Raw genomic sequence first — 17,286 nt, 5'->3', positions numbered from 1 at the left:
ATTTGGAAACTTCAAACGCCTATAACTCTGATTGTACAAAACTTTAGGGCTCTGAAAGTGGTTCCATTGGTTTCCTCTTGAAATTTTCTTCTGAAAGCACCCCTTGAAATTTAAAATTTGACGAAAGAAACATCCAAATTCGCAGTTTTTGTCAAATATTTCATGTCCGACCAGTCTAATTGACTCGATCCAATGTGAAGCGATGGTGAAATGGAAGTTACACACATTATTAATACTCTTTCAATTTTCGCGGAGGGCCAGAAAGCAACCTCTGGGTTGAAATAGTTATCCACGCGCAGATTCGTGTATGGCGTTGTCGAAAAATCTTGCCTCGCAGGCCCGGTAAATAATATGAAACTTCACTTTGAACTAACTTTGAAACAAGATGTTTTCGAAAAACATACATTCATCTCGCTACGTAAACGTTGCTGAATCAAAGCACCGTGCGTAAATATCAGACAGATATTGCCCACTACAGATTCGCCTTCAATTTCGCTGCATAGGCAACTTACCTACCGCGGGGCGCGAATAGTCATCTATCCGAAAAATACACATTTGTATTGCTGCGAATGAATGCTTTGATTGAAGCTATGAACGATGTTGTTAATCTATTGGCAAGGATAGTTAATCTGTGGTTCGCCTTCAATTTTGCTGCATAGGCAACATACCTGCCGAGGAGCGCGAATAGTTACCTATTCGAAAATCGAAAGGCTTCGGTTGAGGCGATGAACGATGCTGTTCATATATTGGCAAGGATCGTCAGTTTTCCTGCCGAGATAACGAACGTATATTAAATTGCCTGCCGATTCAGGCAATCTGAATCTATTATTTTACTATTTTTAAACGTTAACTTTAAAGAGCGGTTGTTGAATACTTTCAATGGACCACTAGACAAGGTTCGAATCTAAGCATTCTGATACATGTTTCTTAACCAGAATTTCACATAGAACAACGATTCTCACAACGAAAATTAATGAAACCAACTCCTAAACGAAGATATTAACGTTTTTATTTCACATTGGTTACCAGGAATTTGAACTGCCCGCTCACAAGAAACTCAAAGCTCTACGCGAGTCAAATCGCGCCCTACAACGGTTTCAGCAAGCTTCTCAATCGAGCAATGTTCATTTCCCACCATGTGTTGTTCAAACTATTAGCAATTTGCTATAGCTGAGCCAAAGCGTCAAGATTGAGGTTGACAGATTTTTAAATCGCAGAGACTGTCATGATAACGTTTAGCGCGCTATGTGAATCACGTAGAGCATTGAGTTTTCATGAGCGTGTGGTTTGAATTCACGCATCAAGAATCATGAAATATCTTCGTAAGGAGTTAATTTCGGTAATTTTTGTAGTGCGCATCGTGTTCTATGTGAAATTTTAGTTACGAAACATGTATCACAATGCTGAAATTCGAACATTCTCTAGTGGTCCATTAGATGATCGAATTTTCGAGCGATTTTGAGGTTGGATATTTTCGGATAAATGATTCAATTGTCAAGCGGTTTTTGGAGGAGCTTTTCAAAAACTCGCTCGTTATGACATTCCGCCGCCATCTTGATCGTGACGTGTACATTCGAAACCTACGAGCGCGCGGTTCAAACGCCGTTTAAGGCCACCTTAATTCTTGGCACTTTCAAATAAACTTTCCTCCCGTTTGCAGTCATCAAAAAAAAGTAGGAAAAAACTGTAAACTTCGGTCACTTACTACTTTCGAATGACACAATGAAAAAAAAAATGACTTATCTGACTCTCCCTAGTAAATTCGGTTTTTATCGAAGGAAATTTGGCAACGTCTGAAGGCTTACAAGACGTTCTTCCTTAGCACGGCAGTATATGTATCCGTCAAAAGCGAACAGTAAAATCAGGCATTTTGTCAAATGCCTAGTCAAATGGTGAAATATTCTTACTTAGATTGAAATTTTGATTTTTTACTTTGATTTTAGACAAAATAATTCATTGCTCCTGTAAAAAAGAATGCTATGTAAAAATATGCAGCATACGATAGTAGTTTAAAGGATTTTAAGATCCTGAATGCACATTTCTCATGAAATTTTCAGCACGTCATGAAAAACGTAAAATTTTTAAAATGTTAACATTTATATGTACTAAAGGCATGTAAAAAGGAAGGAACAGGGAGAGTTCGCGGATTGGAAGAGTTATTCTTCCCAAAACATTGAAAACCCGCGGGCTCTTTTCCATAAATGTGCAAAATTCCGTAAACTGTCAACATTTGACTTCTCCGGCCTAGGCATGTGATAAAATGCCTGATTCGACTAATTGCCTTCGACATATTGATCAAGGTCATTCGACAATTAACGATTCAATAATAATCGACCCGCGAGAAATGACAGGATCCAATCGAAAACTATAAAGTACAAATTTTTGCTCGAGTTTCTTTTGATAGGGGTTGTTCATGGATTGCGTAAGGCATTGTGTAACGTAAATTTCAGCATCGGATTGACGTTCAACTCCACGCTGCGGGGGGTCCTTGCCCGCAAGGTATTTTGCTTTACGTAATTTGTTAGCAACCACCGAGTTGCACCGCGCTCTGCGTACGAACTCTGAACACTAGAAAAAATAAATTTAAGAAAAAACGTATTAAATGTAAAAAAAGTCTCTTTTATTTGAGGAATTATTTTTTGTTCATTCAAAAGGGATATTATGCCATGACAGAGAAATTTTTTGAAAACTAACAAAATGCTAATCGACGCATGATTTGCTTAGACAGGAGGGTTGGTGATTTTTCCAACGTGCGTTAAAATTAAGGTTAAAACTGAGATTCTCATCACTGATCATGAGGGAAGCAAAGCTAATTTCGAGCATAATTTCTTCTATTTTATTTTAATTTATCAACGATGACTAAATTATACTCCTTTGAATTATCACTTTTTTTACATAAAAAAAGGGGAAAAAAAAATTCCGAAATTTTTTTATGAATTAAAGAGCAAATGTTATTTTTCTTAAACAAGTTTTTGACGATTTTTTTCCTGTGATCATGGCGTGTAACATTGAGTACGCGGTGATTCTGCAGAGGATGTCTATGAAATCGGATCTGTGGGAGGGTACTTTTATAGTTTTCCCAAGATTCATCACTGATCTGAGGCTTCTGAAAAGCAAATAAAGGTGATTTCGTCACCTTCCAGGCAAAGTATCACAAGCGCCATGCGACGTTTAAAAATTTCCGCCGCCATTTTATTTCTTCACTGAGAAACTGTTGGTTGAATCTGTTTGGAAATTTCACTAAATTTTATCGGCAGCACGAAGAAAATTCAGTGAAATTTTCGGACAGCTTCGTTGAACACTTGCTCTGTAAGAGCAACGGCGGAAGTTTTCAAACGTCGCATGGCGCTTGTGATACTTTGCCTGGAAGGTGACGATTTCACAATTTTCCTCCGAGACTTACGCCATTTTCCCTGACATTTCCCGGCTTTCCTTGACTTTGAAAATTCCTTCACGTTTCATAATTTTTTTGGATTGTTGCAGTCTGACTTGAATGCCTGCAATTTCGGCGAAGATGGACACTTGACAACTTTGAGAGACAAACTTTTTTAGGTCACAGTTGACGCTTAACTAAGAGATTCGTAAAGTCAAGTGTGTCTGCGGGACTGTGGAAAAGAATTTTTGGGTGGTCAATGGTACCAGGTAACAGGTGTCGTCACTTTCTACGGGGCGGGACTAAGACAGAAGAGATGGATCAATGGATGTCATTAATCCACTATTGACTGACATTCCTAAAGTATGACATGGTTGCCACAACGTGCGAGTACAGAGAAAAACTTCCGTGAAAGAGTGAAGAATCTAAAACAATGAGGGTCCAGTGGCGTGGCGTGAATTGCGATATATCAATTGTTATGCCATTTAAACCTATGGTAAAGAATCGATTATTAAGGCGTTCGCTTCGAACACCCTCTTAATCGATCCTTTTCCATAGGTTTAAATGGCATAACAATCGATACATCGCAAAGCACGCCACGCCACTGTGAGGGTCGTATTCATAGTCGCTCCTCAAATAGCTTCTGTATCTTCAAGATTTAGAGGTTTGGATTGGAGCTAGAAATTTGGTTTACATTTTGATTTAGAGAGGTTTTAAGATACCCTCAAAATTGCGTCGTAAAAAGGACACTTTTTTGCCAACCTCAAGTGAAATTCAGCAATATAACTGTGGGAATGGATCCTTGAAAGGGATTACAATGATTTACAACTACGAAAAATACAAACTATGGAGGAAAAATTGTTCAGAATTTGCTTAGAATTTACAAAACTTGAACAATCTTTTCTTTCGTATTTTGTATTTTTTGTGGTTTTGAATAATTGTAATCCATTTCGAGGACCCATTTCCAAAATAATACTGTTCAATTGCACACGAGGTTGGCAAAGATTGTCCTTTCTATGATTATATGTTAAGGGGCTCCTCGAACCTCCCTTAGCCATAATATAAATCATAAATAAGAACCCTCTTCAAGAAATGACTGTTTGAGGAAGGAATATGAATACGATCCTGTTATTACTCAAATTCTCCGAAAAAATGAATGAGGCTGTGCAAGTAAATTGTTGCTCCTTTACCTAGAGGCTGCCTTGACTTTCGTACTGAAATGACGAAGATCTTCTTTCAAAATTTTTTGCGATGCATCCGTGACTAAGCATTTACTTTTGGCATAGAAAAATTTCTATGGAGCTTTCATCTTCAATACGAAACTTAATATCTAAACAGTTTTTTGTAACAATCTGACCTCTAGATCACATTAACAATACCCGACTACATAATGAGATCACTGACTGCACGAGATAATGTTAATGCCTTCCAGCGAACGACCTTGAGACCCTTGTATTAATTTCCTAGACAGAAAAAGACCGAGTTTTCACTTCCATAAAAAAAATTTGATTGGAGATATCAGTGACCTAAAAATCATGAACAACGAGGAATGTAAAAATTGCCACCAAAAAAAAAAAAAGGAAATTAATGAAAAGTAATTTCTGCTTAGTGAGCAGACCATACTTTCGTAACGGCTGATAAACGACACGAGGTTTCATTCGACATTGATATCCAGATGATGCACGGAAATCAACTTTCCGTTCATGAAATTCGTCTCTCTAGTGGCGTGTACTTACATCTGTGATGAAAACTAGCTGAAATTTAAGGTCAACGTCCTGAAAGCAAGATTAAAGCTGATGCCGTTTCCGTTGTACGTTGAACACTTTTTTTTTACCTATGTGTGCACCTGTCAGAGTGGCAGACTCCTTTTTACTTATTTGATGGCTTTTGAATTATTTTTATTTTTTTTCACAACCTATTCTATCTTTACACGATCAATATGCAAATCCAACAAGTTTAAAACTACGGATGATTTTAATGAACGCTATTCAGATATCTGATGAAAATCAACGCTACATGACTGTAAAATCGTCACTTTCGACGATTTGAAACTTCTTCAGAACTTTTGAAACCGAAAGTACATGCCCGGTAATTTTCTTTCACTGAAGCATTTCACTCACAATTGCCTTTTTAATGCAGATGCACTGACTAAACATTCTGATAGATCAGACGAGATATTATACTTAAGCCTTGTTCACAATGTAAGCTAATACGATGAAACGTTCTGGGTAGTTTCTCACGAAAAGTATTGAAGTTACGAATATACTTGTATGTTTTGAAAAGTTGCAATTTTGGGCAAAAAAAGGGCTGACTTATAAGTCACACCTATATTGGTTCAAAACTGTGCGAGTCAGGCAAAACTGGGTGTGACAAGGGTTTTTCGCGTGAAAGGAATAAATATTTTACACCTCCAACTGTGAGACTTTTTCTGTGAGCTTCCAGTCACACTTCGACCGAAAGTTACGTCCGACTCGTGAAATGATCGATTATCGATATTTCCTCACTTAAATCTATAATAAAGAATCGATTATTAAGGTGTTCGTTGCAAACATCCTGTTATTCGATCCTTTTCCATTGGTTTAAATGGCCGCTTAGTCGATATATCGCAAAGCACGCCACGCTACTGCTCGCGAGCACTTTCCATAGTTACCTCGTGCAAGTTGTAAAAAAATGATAATTTGAGCGGATAGCATCTTTCTGCTTTCGCGCTTTTCAACTCGGACGCCTCTTTCGTAGCATCCGAAGGAGTTATCAGTTGGACGTATTTCTGCCGAACGGAACTATGTGCAGTAAGACATGAGCCCTGAGACCCATAAGAAAACACGCATCACAGGGCTCACGTCATAATGCACATAGTTCCGTTTGATAGAAGTATGTCCAGTTCAGAGGTGAACCGCGTTCAGATCCTAGCTCCTGACTCATTGTTCGAGTAAACTCGCTTTCATATGTTAAACGGCGGGCCGAGCTGACGTCACTTAAAATTATCGAAAGAGACGCTTTCATGGAAATACGATATTCCTGAGCGTAAAAATGATGAGTGTTTCCTGTCAAAATTATCGTATTTTCCCCAAAAATGTCCGAGATTTTCAAATCGAAAGCGGAGCCGCCAAAAATTATAGACGGACTGCGCCGAAAAGAATTCGCGACAACGTACAGTTGCCACCAGTAGTTGGTGCAGGTGACCCTCAAAGTGGGGCACCCTATCCCAAGGTACTGCCGTGCTAAGGAAAAACGCCGTATGAACCTCCAGGCGTTGCCAAATTTTCTTTGATAAAAAACGTATTCCCTATGGTAAAATTATGAATATTTTTCCACCATTTTTCCGAGGATTTCGTTCGTATTTTGATCTGAAGTTCCTGAAAATTTCAAAGACAAATAATAATAATTTTCCGCAAAAATAAAAATTTCATCCAAGGTGGCAACTCTCGAATGTTCATACGGCGTTCTTCCTTAGCACGGCGGAGTAGATATTCTGATAGAGGGACGTGAAACGAGAATGTAGACGCGAAAACCGCACAAAAAAATCAAACCAAACCGAAAAGTATTGCTACATTTATGAATTTTTGATTTCAAATTGGACAAATAAAAGTTGCATCTGATAGCGCGTGCTAGTAGCGAGAACAGACTTTGTTTTGATCGGCCTAGAAACCTAAATTATTATGAAGCTATTGTTCTTATTTCAGTTCTTCAGTTAAGTGCTCGGTAAATTCAGGAAGTGATGGAAAACTGATGACATTCCGTAAACAAGCCCATTTAAAATGGCAGAATTCGATTCTATTTCGGAGACTTATTTTCTGAGATTCAACATTTAATGCAATGACTATTCGCAGATGCTATACACGTGCGGGAAACAGATTTGTCCTTGCTGTTCGTTAAGAACTGGCATTTTATTACATGAAAAAGTAAAATGTCATTGTCAATTGTAACCTATCCTACGGCGGAAGAAGAAGAATCAAATTCAAATGTTTGATACTTTTCTCGCTCCCTGATGGACAAATCGACTTAACGAGTTTTCACTCTAACTATACTTCGCCTGAGAAAACAGAAATTGACGACTGAATTAGCGCCTGACAAAGATGTGCATTCCCGCAAAACTAGCTTTTCAACCAAAGAAACAAACGACGACAACAAACAATGATTGACGTCAAAACAAAAACATCCGAGGGAATCAAAGCTTATTCATACGCCTTGCACGCCTGCCAGAAGACATGACACATTTTTTGCGGTTAGAGAACGGTCGAATTTTTTTCTTCTTTTTTTCTCTCTTGTCTAGACACGAATGCTGCAGAGGCACAGATCTTCTTGTAAATACGTAAAAAAAAAAAAAATGAACTGTGGTAGCCCCCCTCTCAATTCAGATAAGCTTATACCCTTGAAGCAAGATCTAGAGCAGGTTTTTTTCCTCTTGACTTTGCGGAAAATTATAAACGGAAAACTTAAGCTCATGCATACTTAAAAGTCACTTGTACTTGTAAGTCTTTAAAAGTCACGTGCCTTTAATTTGCTACATTAATTAATTCTTATAAAAATAATCTTTAAAACGTAAACTAGCGACGTAAGTTTTTAAGCAGATTCGAAATAAATTAAGGAAAAGCACACCTCACGTGAGATTATTAAACAATATTAGCATATCTTAAAATAGACAGAGAAAAGAGATTCATAAACAGTTATTCACTTTCCTTTGTTGCCGCCTTATTTGGTTTTTTACATGTATATTATAGAATTAATTGTGTTAATAAATAGACTGCTGAATTAGACGTATTTTAGTTGACCGCGCTTTCAAGCTTCTGGGGCGCAACTATTTCGATACTTCGTAGCAGTGGCGTGGCGTGCTTTGCGATATATCGATTGATCCGCCATACAAAACTATGGAAAAGGATCGATAAACAGGGTGTTCGCAGCGAACGCCCCAATAATCGATTCTTTACCATAGCTTCAAATGGGGCAATATCGATAATCGATTATTCGCGCCTCGCCACTGCTTCGTAGCCGTTATAACCGGTTCAGCCGACATGAAAGCAAACAGAGCTTTGCGTTACAGCGTGGTTACCAGCTAACAGCACGTGATTCGCCTTCATTTTAAGCGGTTAGGCAACTATTTTGACGTAAAAGTGCTGTTTAAGCCTAATTGGCGGAAATGAAGGCGAATAAGGCTCAGCGCTTTGCGTCACAGCAGCGAATTTACTAGTTAAGAGCACGTGATTCGCCTTCATTTTAAGCGGTTAGGCAACTATTTTGACGTAAAAGTGCTGATTAAGCCTCATTGGCGGAAATGAAGGCGAATAAGGCTCCGTGTCTCAAAACTTGGTAACTTAGTGATGAAGAACAGAGCCCGATGCGCCTTCGGTTGAGCGGTTAGACGAAAACAGATCCTATGCGTCAAAATAGTCGCATCACCTGTTCCGAAATTGATTGATCAGAACAGGGAGCAGAGGCATCGTTTCCAGAGGCATACGATTGATTGAATACCCGAGAACGGAGGCGCAAAAGCAACATGAAACTTTGCACTAATAATATAAAAACCGGTGTTAGGTGATTTAAATTTCGAGACACAAGAGTTTTCCATACTTTGAATAACTGTGCAAATGGTTGGAAATCATTTTCTGGAAATTGAAACCTAATTCTCTATGATTGCAGGGAAAACATTTTTGATGTGAAAGTTTTTCATTTGAAGATTTGTTTCGAATCAAATGAGATTTTTCTTTTAAGTTTAAAGAGATAAGCTTTGTCATTGATGACTATTCCCTTTGAATTAATGAAACCGAAATAACCATAAAAACCTCATTTGAATTTCGAAAAATGTCTATACCTGCCTCAAAAAAAAATTCAAAGAGACATTAAGGTGATTCAATGGACGGCATATTTCGTGTCAGAACGGCATGCGATGTATCGCATCAATTGGTTCTATATTTTTTCAGCTACTCGTCATTTTTCTCCAATTTTGAGATCGCAATTCTGTTGTCAGGAGACTGAAGCGCTCATTTACCGATTTTTACAGAGAAATTCGACGTAATAAAGGCGTGGTTTTTTCAGAGAGAAAACATTGCATTCGATACTGATATCGAAACTGCACTCGAATGGGATATTTTCTCTCTAAAAAAAACACGCCTTTATTACGTTGAATATCTTTGTTAAAATTGGCAAGTGAGTGCTTTAGTCTCCTGACAACAGAATTGCGATCTCAAAATTGGAGAAAAATGACGAGTAGCTGAAAAAATGGAACCAATTGATGCGAAATACCGCATGCCGTTCTGACACAAAATATGGCGTCCATCGAATCACCTTAATTGAATTTGAAAGAATGGTTTCTAGGCAGAATTTACAGTATATCCCTGGTACTAAAGGTAGGTGCGACATTTCTATATTTTCAGTGGTGCCACTGAATTGGTTTTAGGTATGACATCACGCGCCCGCTTTTCGGCAGCTACTTAAGTCGCCGGTTCGGCTAGGAATTTTCGAGTTGGACTTTCTTCACACGTTCTGGTACCTCCTCTTATAGCTATATGCATATTTGGGCTCAACACGGATTTTCGAGTTGACGTCCCCTAAAATACAAAGTCTAGAATCAGAAATCATCGGCAACGCTGGAGTGACCGGATGACCTTGAGCCTGAGATCAGGAATTCGGTAAATATTTGCGCCTTAAAACATTGGGTAGCGGTGCGGTTCAGTCTGGACGTCTTGAAGTTGCTACCGGTTTTTTCAGTCGTCGAAACTCTCACGCAAGTACACACATGAGCATTCCGATACAACCTGAGGGGAGCCAATGAACTTCCAGCTAGTGTAGGTAGGGGACTTTTCAGCGATTTTCTTGAAAGATCGATTTTTTTTTGCCGGAAAAATCGAGATCGGAAATTCCAGTTTTTGCTACCCGTATGAATGGGCACGGGAGCAGGTTTTTGAATCAAAATTTTAGCAAACTGCCCGGAAATAATTCGAATTTTTGTTTCAAAGACTACGTATCTGAGCCTTCTTAATTTCCGACTTTTAGTTTTAGTCGATTTTAGGTCACGATTTAAAACGATGGAATCGGACTCTTGAACAAGACCGAATAGTTTCGGTGAATCGATTTTTCCGAAAAAATCCCCAACACTACAGTTCCAGCAAGAGTGAAAAATTCGTGCTTTCACTAACGACTGTAAAATTTTGTGAGAGATACGAACATCGGTTCAGTCTGAAATGCGCGATTAAACAGAAGTCCTCTCCGTATTCGGCCAAATTATTCATGCAGAGATAGGACTGGAGACTCAAGTAAAACTCCTATTCTATGTGGCGTCTTTGAATGTTAAGCAAGTAGGGGTGTAATTTTTAGCCCTAGGTAGTCACGGTAATCCTGATCGTTCTTAAGGCTGTCTCATTCTTAGAGTACCTTTATAGACAGAGTATGACCACTCGTGATTGGCTCAGCCATCTTAAGCCTTTTATGGAGCTCTTCGGATCCAAAAAGAAATGGCTGAGGTCGCATGGAGACCATTCCCAAGAGCAGATGATGAGGCTTAATTTGCATACATAACCAGGAAATTTACTCAAATTCCGAAAGTAGACGTATTCACTCAGTTCTGAATCCCATATAGTGCGTTACATTTGAAAAAATATTTTTAACTCGGATCAGTGGACCTCTACCAGTATTTGAAACTCACCTTTGAGTTTTAGGAGCCAGGTGGCGCATCAAGCCCAATTTTTAGGCGCCGCCATGGAAGATTTTTTAGGGACCAAATTGACTTTTTGCCTATATATTAAGGCGCATTTAGTGAAAAGTTAGACGCAAGATGTTTTCGTAACAGAACTAGTAGTAACTTTGGGAAGACTAAAGCACAAATGATGAAATCGTGAAGAATAGAAAAACTTTCACTTGTGGTGCTAAAATTTTGAATAATCACCTAATATGAAAATTCAGATTTTTAGGGGGCAATTTTTAGGGGCCACGTTGGCGCAGAGCCTTCATTTCTTAGGCGCCATGGCCGATTTTTTAGGTGCATTCGGCGCCTGTGAGTTTCGAGCACTGACCTCTAGTAAAGCGTGTCATAGTGAAGGTTACGGTTACCAACCTTGGTTGGTAACGGGTGGCGTAGGGGATGAACGTTAAGGGTTGGCAAGAACCCCTCCTCACCCGCTCCCACCTAGGGTCGCCGCTATTTATTTGGATCCGGAGACCTCCATGTAGCCCAATGCCCATACTCTCCTTCTGAAGATATTCAACTCGTTCCCATCCCGAACCTCTGGACCATCGTCATCGGCAATCAAGAGCCGAGGCGTCTTTCCGGGCGTCGTCGTCGTCGCGTGGTGTCGCAGGGGGAACACGGGGGGGGGGGGGGGGGGAGATCCATTACTTGACACCAATGAGCTGGAATCACATCCACACAACTGGTTTGACCCACATGCCGGCGCCGCCAGCATAGCTTCACGCGCCGGCCGGCCGGGCCGTCCGAGCTTTGGTCAAGTTCAAGCGTCAAGCTCCCGTCGTCCGATAACCTGTCGCTACCGGGCGAGGGGGAGGGGAGGGGGCGAAAACTGGTGATCCACCGAAAAATCCGGACGGGTGGAAAATGAGGTTGGGAGATAAGGAGTTTTTCCGCATGTTGAGCGAACAGGTTGAACGTCTGGGCATCGAACGTGTGCAACAAAGTCTCCTCATTTACCCTATTCAATGGATTTTCCTGACATTGCCCTGATTTTTCGATGCCGCTGACTGAGGTTTCTGACTTGAGGTGCTAGGAGACGCCGACTGACCACGAGCAAAGCAAAACTGAGCCAACCCCTCCTTCCCGAAAAATTGATAGGGAGCTGTTCGCAATAAAACTACATCAACATTTTTCTAATCTAAATATTCTGGAAAACTGAAAATTCAACCGTGTAGAAGTAAGTCTAAAACTAAATCTATAATCATTTTACATGGTGAGCCTAGCCTTTTGACTAAACATTATATAAAAAATAAACCTTTTCTCGTGGGATCGCAAGCCCATTGTGGGTTCGATTGGAACCTTTCCGCGTAATCTGATCTATTTAAGGGCCCCTCCACCTACAACCTACAACCAACCAGCGGATTAAATCGTCTTGGTTTTTTCCGCTCGACAAACTTGGCAACGTGCAGAACGACTATGGGATCGGGATGAGCCGAACCAGCGTTGCCGCCCAGGCTGATAAAATCGACGAATTTTACACCGAGAGTTCGATATTAAGGATGGAGTGCGTGAGATGTGGCAACGACCTCAGCAGCATCTTCTCTTTCGTCATCGGTGACCGTTTCGTTTTATCCCCGGTCTCAAATTGGGCCGTTGCACCATCGTAACGCCACGCAGCGCTCACAGAACAAAGCTAAGCTCGCTATCGAGTCACGGCCCACGGGAGTAGCCAGAAAAATTTTCAGGGGGAAGGGAATCTGCGTCTGAGAATCCCCCCCCCCCCCCCAAAAAAAACCGTCACTTTCGTAATTTTTTAAAAAAGTTGAACCTTAGGACTCAACATAAGAAAATTATGACCGTAACTTGCCCCCCCCCCCCCCTCCCGAGGAATGTTTACCTCACAACATTCTATGAAAATTTTTGGATCGCAACCCCCCCCCCCCCCCCCAAAAAAAGTTTTCTGGTCACGCTGCTAGGGGAAGAAGCACGGAGACCTCATGGAGTTTCCTCGTAGTAAATGGCATTTCCATGGTTCCGATGATACCTGACGAAATGATAGGTCCTCCAAGGTGCCGGGTATTTCAATGCAAGCACCCCCCCCCCCCCCCTGTACGTTCCAAAACATTTATATAAAACCAAACCTTCAAAATCCCTCCTGAGAGAGATTCAGAGGGAAGTTTCCAATGCCCCCTCTTTGTGTTCGAAATTTGAACTTCTCAAGGGCATTTACGTCACTTGAGGAATTTTTTAGCGTTCTTCAGGACAACCTCCCATCCCTCCTCTCCCTCAATTCTGCTAGGTTGCTAGATAGAGCGATTACCTTGTAAAATTTGGATCTGACTTCACGTACTCGAACTCTGTTATTACAACTGGCATTTTTTATGAAGGCTAGGTATTCAAATTACTTTTAAAATAATTTTGTTTTAACAAAATTTTAATCATATCTATTTTGATTTCACAGTCGTCAAAGAATGTAAATGCATGCTCTTTTTCAACTGAATCAGTTGTTTCCCAAACGGAACGAGTCCATTTTTGCATGAGCCTTGGCTTCATGAAAGGACATGCTTAACTAAGACTCATGAAGGAATGGACCGCCTGTTCCCTTTTGAAAACAACTGATTCAACTGATTGAAAGGCTTTCAACAGGAAAAGGATTCCTCAAAAGAAGTGCAATGAAAAATAAACATCTGATATTCATGCTTGAGCACAAAGTGATCAAGCCGAGAAAGTAATTCATCTTATCTCACAGGGGACGATGTTGAATACAATGGAGCCGCTTCTCATGGTTAGGGTTAGAGAGGGCTGATTGAAAGAATGAAGAATGTGTCAAATTAAAGATAAAAAGAGAAAAAGTGGAGTCATATGACAGTTGGCATTCCTCTAGTGCTTGCGTCAAATTTCCATTACACACAAATTTGCTTACTTGTGCAAGTTTTCTTGTTAAACAATTACTTGCATACCTAGCTCATTTGGCCCTAAAATCTTGAGGAAAGTATGAGATTTAGCTGTGAACAGCCGATGATTGGTTCCTGTTTAACATGATGGTTTGACGTAGAAATAAATACGAAGGACTTGGAAGAAGGACTTCTGTCAGCATTAAAAATGTCAATTTTAAAATGATAAGGCCAGGACATCGGATAGATGGTCATAGGGAATTCCAAGATGCTTACCTCAAGATTCTACGTTCAGGAAGTTCCTGTTGTAACCCTGAAGATGCAGACTGGCACCTTACAAATGATGATACTCCGCCAGTGCTGATGAATCGGCATCTCACTTTCCCATTGTCGGCAAGATCTCCACGCTGAGCCGATGAGGCTACACACGGAGTAAAATTCAATGATCTAGCGGAGAGACTCAACTGAGACACACACTTTTTTAGGGACATTGTAGAATAAATTGTTAAGTGTCTGCATAAACAAAACTTAACTCCCAAATATTTAGCCTACGTTCAGCAGGTAGTTATTAAAAGAGGCTTAAAAAATTCAGAGAAGCAAACTGTTACATCCATGTGATATTGAAGAATTTGAGGATCAGAGGAATCGTTCTGACTTCAGAGGCTTCGATAGTCAGGCTCGAACACACAACACAGAGAGAAAAAAAGAAAGTGAGGTAGTTGAGAAGTGAGCAATGCAGTAAATTGACACGCTGGGTCACTGTAAACCGAGGGTCTACTGACTGACGAGAGAAATAAACCGACGGCACAAAGAAGACGTTTTCAAAATTAAAAAATTGTGAACGGATCAACACAAGAAACCACGCTTGTCACAGCATCCCGAGAAAATTTTGCGGCATCTGAAGTACCACCACCACACACGATTTGTTTACGAAGTTTCATCAACACGCCAACTGATAAGCAACATGGGCGGAGCATCTTTGATCCAAGTTGACGTCACCAAGTTTCTTAAAGCTCTATCCTTACGGTCTCAAAGTCTTCAGTTCTTATTCTCTCATTTAAAAACAGTTTGAGCTCGAATTCTGAAATTAAATAATTGAAATTTCAACCGCTTGAAATACAAATAAAATTCCGAGGGATAAGTTATCGTTATCAATGACGTCAGCCAGGTGCAGGCAACATTGTGTACATGCGACCCAGTTTGGTCACTCTCCACTGCGCATACTTTCTGCGCCGTAGATTCCTCATGTTTACAGGCGAGTGTTGCACGTACGCACCCATCAGCTGTTCTCCGCGTTGCCGACGTGTCGGAAAAATGCTTAGTTTTCCGTGCCCTGAAAGAGGGAAGGATTGCATTTTGTTCGCGAATGTGGCAGCGTTCGCCTCACCCTTGCGATTTTAATCCGAGATTTGTCCACCCCTCCTTCCGTCGGAAACAAAGGATGGTTCGCATGTCGAATCGCACTCTTCACTCATCCTCAACCCCCCCCCCCCTCCCATCATGCCCCACCATAAGTACGTCCTCAGGAGTTCGAGGGGGGGGGGGGGTTAAGAAGGGGGACCAGGGATCCTATTCGCACAGTAATGGGTGAGCCTTTTTAAATCCGGTTTTCGATTGATTTTGAGCGTTCCTGTTCACCATCGCTGCAAAAATAGTTTAGATGGTGGGGAGGGGGGGGGGGGGTTGGCCCGACGATTGTACGCAGCACTCCTTTCCCATATTTAAAAACGTTAAAAATATCAAAAAAAGAGACGAGAAAAAAGTTCTCTCCACTTGATTACGGGGAGAAGTAAAACGCTCATGCTGAGAATGGGTTTAGATGTGTAATTCGAGCGTAAAAAACGTACTTTCCTTCTTTTTACTCCTCTATTTTTCTTAACATTCAGCGGACACACAAATCAATTTGTCAATGGCTAATAAGTGCGACACCACGTTTCTCCATTGCGGTGTTTCGAAATCTTGGCTCATAGTTTATTTTTTCGAAGAAGAAAAAATCAATTTTATAGCTTGAAACACATACAGAATATTCTACTAACGGCTAAAAAAAATTTAAGGAAGTTTTCAAGAATTTACGTTGACTAGTTCTCCAAGGAAAAAATAAAGTTCAACTGGAAATCTACAACGTCGCAAACGGAAATCTTCAGCCGCAATCGTTATATCAAATTTTCAGATTCGAAGATTACACAACAATAAAGTAGATTCAGCAATTGCATTTCCTGTGAATAAAACGCTTACACGGGTTTTTCTATATCACTCCTTGTTGTAGGTAAGATATTTTTTCCTATTTTCAAAGAAAAGAATAATAAAACAAGTAATAGAGACGGCTTATTGCTCTCCCAGAACGCACTGCTCATTTATTTCCGTCCTCATAGATAAATGCGGGCATGAAAATAATTGTTCATTATTTTCCATCTCACATAGGGGAAAGGTGTACTAAAGTCGTGAAATTTCAACGGAAAACCTACCTATGGACAATTTTTTTTAGTCTTCTTTTTAATAAGTATGTGCAATCTGTAAACTGTAGGGAAATTTCTTAAAAAGTTTCAAGGCGTAATGTTTTAGGTTGCTGAAAAAATGAAAACCTGAAATGAAATCAGGCAACGTGAAATTCATTTAGGCTGATTCGTGTTCTGTCCCCTCGATTCACTTTCCTACGCATGTTAGTAATCTTGCGTCGCTTGAAATTGAAGGCGCTTTCAACTGCTGAAGAGGTCCATCGACCTGTCAGAGTGTCACCCAACGTGAAATGCAGTTAGGTTGATTTGGGCTCAATCCCCTCAATTTATTTTCCTACAACGCAGCCTACGATTCTGAAAGTATGTCTGTTTGCCACGCATGTTAGTAGTCTTGCGTCAATTGAAATTGAAGGCGCTTCTCAATTGCTGAAAGGTTCAATCGAGCTGTTTGTCGCGTTGCGGTTGCATCGTTTAGTTTTGAAACTTTGCAAGTTGTAGGTAAACTTAGGTCATTCTATAAACTATACTGACATTAGCCAAAAATTCCTTAAAAGCAGATTTAAATCAAAAAAGTTCAACTGTACTGTGCCTCACGTTGTCTAATTTCTTCTCATGTTTTTTTTTTTTTAAAATTACCTATAAAACCAGGCTAGATTCCGACTTGAAAATTGGCAAGTACGTTCTCCAAAATCTAGAGGAATTTTTTCGAGAAATCTCAAGGCACTATTTTATTTAGTATTCTGTTATACAAAAAAAGAAAGGGTGGAAAACAGATAAGAGAGAATTTAGCAACGTGCAATGTAGTTGGACTGATTCCGATTTATGCAATGATGCGGGTGGTGAATACATTTTTAATTTGCAATAAAAAAAATCCCATGAGTATTTTCCGTAAGAGAATCCGTTCGGCCCAAAAATAATTCAAGGTACTTCCAAAAGAATTGA

General features: G+C 40.1%; 1 protein-coding gene across 3 annotated transcripts in view; it reads right to left on the bottom strand.

The window, feature by feature from the left end:
* The window catches only part of Fpps (Farnesyl pyrophosphate synthase), a 33,316-nt gene extending 18,499 nt beyond the window's left edge, over positions 1–14,817 (bottom strand). Inside the window, exon 1 of one of the 3 annotated variants that reach the window (XM_019053558.2) lies at positions 14,165–14,817. In XM_019053558.2, the coding sequence (XP_018909103.1) occupies positions 14,165–14,379 (215 nt within the window). In that variant the 5' untranslated portion in view covers positions 14,380–14,817. Of the gene's footprint in view, positions 1–5,109; positions 5,134–5,702; positions 5,724–14,164 lie in introns of those variants that run through there. The other 2 variants (XM_072302025.1, XM_072302024.1) reach the window with 2 other exon arrangements.
* Between the last annotated feature and the right edge of the window lie 2,469 nt (positions 14,818–17,286).

This window comes from Bemisia tabaci, chromosome 6 (genome assembly GCF_918797505.1).
Source record: "Bemisia tabaci chromosome 6, PGI_BMITA_v3".
NCBI lineage: Eukaryota > Metazoa > Arthropoda > Insecta > Hemiptera > Aleyrodidae > Bemisia > Bemisia tabaci.
Note: the sequence above shows the minus strand (reverse complement) of the source record. Positions and strands in the feature narration are given on the sequence as shown.